The 5,000-nt window shown below is 48.1% G+C and overlaps 1 protein-coding gene across 1 annotated transcript in view; it reads left to right on the top strand.

The window, feature by feature from the left end:
• LOC307074271 (FERM and PDZ domain-containing protein 4-like) overlaps positions 1–5,000 on the top strand; it is a gene marked incomplete at both ends in the record, with an annotated part of 32,177 nt that overhangs the window by 16,002 nt on the left and 11,175 nt on the right. The window contains 4 exons of the mRNA XM_079734287.1: positions 318–363; positions 1,113–1,217; positions 2,046–2,153; positions 3,168–3,299. Coding sequence (XP_079590413.1) covers positions 318–363; positions 1,113–1,217; positions 2,046–2,153; positions 3,168–3,299 — 391 coding nt within the window. The remainder of the gene's footprint in view (positions 1–317; positions 364–1,112; positions 1,218–2,045; positions 2,154–3,167; positions 3,300–5,000) is intronic.

The following is a 5,000-nucleotide window of genomic DNA, read 5'->3' as shown; positions in this document are numbered from 1 at the left end:
TGTGTGTGTGTGTGTGTGTGTGTGTGTGTGTGTGTGTGTGTGTGTGTGTGTGTATGTGTGTGTGTGTGTGTGTGTGTGCTTGTGTGTGTGCTTGCTTGTGTGTGTGTCCTTGTGTGTGCTTGTTTCTGTGTGTGCTCGCTTGTGTGTGTGCTCGCTGGTGTGTGTGCTCGCTTGTCGTGTGTGCGCTTGCTTTTGTGTGTGCGTCTACACAAGGCTCATCTCATTCCTCTTCCATTACCAAACTAACACAACTGCTACTTTTTTTCCACCATTTTCTTTGTTTTTTTTCTCTCCCCTTTTTTTTCTTCCATTTTCAGGAGTTGCAAGGAATCCATCGTGTTGACTGTTGTCCAGCCCTATCCTGTGAGTATCAGACAGTGTGTGTGTGTGTGTGTGTGTGTGTGTGTGTGTGTCTGTGTGTGTGTGTGTGCGTGTGTGGGTGTGTGTGTGTGTGTGTGTGTGTGTCTCTGTCTGGCTGTCTTTCTGTGTTAGTTTGTGTGTGTGTTTGTGTGTGTGTGTGGAGGGGAGGAGGAGGAGGAGGAGGAGGAGGAGGACATCAACAGTATTTTAGACATTGAGCAGAAGATCTGAAACAGATGCCGTTAAAGGCTGGGTGGAGCTAACCGCTACCTGCCCTTCCGCTAGGCGTTAGCTAGGACATTAGCATCGCCAACTGCCCACGGAAATGACAGTTGGGAGGAAAACATGGCGGGTGTTCACTCCTATGGGATCGGACGTACAGGCGATGCGGTCGAAGGCAGAGTCGTTTTGTCAGCAGAACCGTTAATAACAGAACCAGTCTTTGTGTTGGTTCTGGGCAGGCGGCCATCTGCAGATACTCTCTCTAGATATATGGACTCAAGATGTCCGCCCATCCCCAGTGTGGTTCTAGTTTTGCGTCTGTTACTTGCGTTAGAGAGCTTCTATCCCCTTTGTTTCATCCCCTTTGTTCTATTAAAGAACTGAAATTATCGTTGGTCGGAAAAAACAACGTAACATACAGTATAAAACATGTTTGATTATATATATAACTGTTTACCACCATGTGTTCTAATCTCTCTCTCTGTCTCTGGTTCTCTCTCTTTGTTCCTATGTGTCTCGCCCTTGCCCAGTCCCCTAAATCAGCGTTCATCAGTGCAGCCAAGAAAGCCAAGCTCAAATCCAATCCGGTCAAAGTGCGTTTCGCCGAGGAGGTCATTATTAACGGACAGGTTCCTGTAAGTTTCCTCTCTCTCTCTCTTTCCCCCTCTCTCTCTCTCCCTCTCCCTCTCTCTCTCTCCCTCTCCCTCTCTCTCTCATTCTCTCTCTCTCTCTCTCTCTCTCTCAATCTCTCTCTCTCTCTCCCTCTCCCTCTCTCTCTCTCTCTCGCTCTCTCTCTCTCTCTCTCTCTCTCTCTCTCCCACTCTCTCTCTCAATGTATTTATCCATCTATGTATTTCTCTCATTCCCTTTTCTAACCTGACGTTTACAAGCCAATCACACAGACATTGCAGACATTTCCCCTACATTTTGTCCAGCAAAATGGCGGCCATTTGTTATGAAGGTAACTACAGTGCCAGCGCGATAATGTCGTGGCTAATGCTAAAGGTGCTAGTCTTTAGCCTTTAACCTTTAACCTGTAGCCTAACTGATGCTAAAGTTGGATACAAATTACCATTAAAAATAAAGTTTACCAGTTCGGGTCTGAACTTTGAATGCCAGTCTTGTCCCGTCTGTTTAACCCAAGCTCTTCAGACCAGACCTTAATAAGCTCTTAAGCACAGCTGTGGGTACTTGTTTGTCCAACCAGTGTTATTCAATCGGGATAGTCTGACTCACTACGTGATGAGAATGTGAACCCGAATCTCCTGTGTCTCCAAGAACTCTGAAAGACAACAGCGTTCCGCTGTGTCTTACAGAACTCAGTGAAAGACAGTTCTCTGCCTCCAAGTGCAAAGCGAAAGACAGTTCTCTGCTGTGTCTCCCTGATCCCAACTAAGACAACGGCTCTATGCTCTGTCTTCTAGAACTCAGCTAAGGACAGCTCTCTGCTCTCTGTGTTTCAGAACTCAGCTAAGGACAGCTCTCTGCTCTTCATGCCCAACGTCCTCAAGGTATACCTGGAGAACGGCCAGACCAAGTCGTTCCGCTTCGACTGCAGCACCTCCATCAAGGTATGTGTGTGTGTGTGTGTGTGTGTGTGTGTTGGTGTGGGAGAGTGTGTATCTGGGGGGGGGAGGGGGGGGGGTGAGGGGAGAATGTGTGTGTGTGTGTTCGTGTTTGTGTGTGTGTGGGGAGTTGGGGGAGAATGTGTGTGTATGCGTATCGATTGTGTTTGTGTAGGTGTGTTGGTGTGTGATTGTGTGTGTGGGGGGGATGTGATCGTTAATCTCAAACAGTTCAGTGCTTTTATTTACTCTCTTCGTGCACACGAATGTGCGCGTGTGTGTGTGTGTGTATATTCGTGTGTGTGTGTGTATGTGTGAGTGTGCACATATGAACGATGCAGATATAAAGTTATGATCACATAAACAGGAAACAGTCCTTGAGAATATAAATCCCTTCACATCGCCGCCCACCCACGTGCACGGCCATAATCCATCGTGCACGTGACTGTGTCACCGTCATAACGGAGAGTTCAACCCAGGGCTAACTGGACATTAGCTAGCAAGGTCATCATCTTCCACTGAAGCACACGCACACTCATAGGCCTTTCACACATGACCTCTGGATGACCTCTAGATGACCTCAGGATGAACACATGAACTCTGGGGGTCAGCTCCGGGGCTGATCAGGAGTCACCCTTTCACAGTGTGTGAAAGTAGGTAGGACGTGACGCTGAACATATCTCCTTTCAAACAGCTAGCAAAACGCCTAGCTGCGGCTAACCGGCTATTCTAATCGGCTATGCTAATTACTGCTTTAACGGTTCAATTATTTTTTTTCTCCTTGTGACCAAAACAACACCAACACAACAACACAACAACAACACAACAAATATGACACAAAAACGACAACCACATCCACAACCACCACAACAACAACAACCACAACAACAACAACCACAACCACGACAACAACAACAACAACCACAACCACAACAACAACAACAACAACAACAACCACAACCACAACAACAACAACCACAACCACCACCACCACAACAACGCCACCACGCGGGCCCGTAGGAGGTGATCCTGACCCTGCAGGAGAAGCTGTCAATCAAGAGCATCGAGCACTTCAGCCTGATGCTGGAGCAGAGCAGGGAGGGCGGGGCCTGCAGGCTGCTGCTGCTGCACGAGCAGGAAAGGCTGGTTCAGGTAGAGAGACACCGCACACTGCACACCCCTCTCTCTCTCCCTCTCTCTCCCTCTCTCTCTCTCTCTCTCTCTCTCTCTCTCTCTCTCTCTCTGTTCAGTCTCTCGTTCTCGTTCTCTCTCTCTCTCTGTTCATTCTCTCGTTCTCGTTCTCTCTCTCTCTCTGTTCATTCTCTCGTTCTCGTTCTCTCTCTCTATTTCTCTCTCTCTCTGTTCATTCTCTCTCTCTCTGTTCCTTCTCTCTCTCTCTCTCTCTCTGTTCATTCTCTCTCTCTGTTCATTCTCTCGTTCTCGTTCTCTCTCTCTATCTCTCTATCTCTGTTCATTCTCTCTCTCTCTGTTCATTCTCTCTCTCTCTCTGTTCCTTCTCTCTCTCTCTCTCTCTGTTCATTCTCTCGTTCTCGTTCTCTCTCTCTCTCTCTGTTCAATCTCTCTCTCTCTGTTTATTCTGTCTCTTCCTGATCTTCCTTCTCTATAAGAAGTTCACTCTCCGCTGATTATTGACACACACACACACACACACACACACACACACACACACACACACACACGCATGCATGCACTCATGTGAACTGATACACATACGTACTAACACACACACACATACAGTCATGCGCACCAAACACACACACAAACTCATGTGCACCAATACACGAACAGTCAAACAACCATGCATCCAACCACACACACACACACACACACACACACACACACACACACACACACACACACACACACACTGTCGCATGCACACGGCGGTTGAGCGGTCGTGTGTGTGCGAGCCTGGTGGGGTGTGTGCGTTCCTTTTCACTCAAATAAATTGAAACCACAAGAGAGCAAGAGAGTGTTCATATTCTTCCGAGCATTTCCTGTACGGTACACTACATCTCCGCCGCCTCGGGAAGATCGGGGGACGGGAACGAGACGCGGCGACACGCTTCACTCAAACACGATTTAATGCGCGACGCGACGTTAACGTCAGGCACAGAAATACTTGGGAAAGCTCCGCCCCGAGAGTTTAGCGAGAGGCGCGCGCGGTTAATGAAAACGTCCTGCAATAGCGGTTCGTTGGGGCGACGGGTGTCGGGTCTGTCGTTCTGTTGGGCTGCGAGAATTGGGTTTGCCATACGGACACACACAAACGCGCGGGCAGGCACACGCACATACGCGGGCGCGTGCACGCACACACGCACACACACAGTCTCTCTCTCTCTTTCTCAATCTCTCTTTCTGTCACTCTCCCACTCCATCTTTACATCTTTCTCTCTATCTGTTGTCTCTGCCCATCTTTCTGTTGTCCATTTCTCTCTCTCTCTCTCTCTCTCTCTCTCTCTCTCTCTCTCTCTCTCTCTCTCTCTCCCTCTCTCTCACACTGATTAATCACACCACAACATCTCAGAGTTGTGATGACAGTTGGGTGTCGATTGCAATTTCCTGAGATACGGTCGCTATTTCATCGCTGTCTCTGTCGGGGAATCTGTGAGAATTTATTTTTTCCGACACGCTGGCAGATTTGAAACTTCGGAAAGAGGGAAATCATGTCTCTGCAGCGAATTTGTGGTCGTTTGTTTGCTATTCATTTGTTTTTTGTTGTAGGAAATATTGCTCCTCTTCTTGCTGTATCATCGCCTCTCTCTGTCTCTCTCTCTTTTATTTTCTCCCCCTTTCTCTGATGTCTCTCACTCACCTGTCCTTAACTCTCTC

Source organism: Pollachius pollachius (assembly GCF_949987615.1).
Source record: "Pollachius pollachius genome assembly, chromosome: 4".
Classification (NCBI taxonomy): Eukaryota; Metazoa; Chordata; class Actinopteri; order Gadiformes; family Gadidae; genus Pollachius; species Pollachius pollachius.
This window is presented reverse-complemented; position numbering and strand designations above follow the sequence as displayed.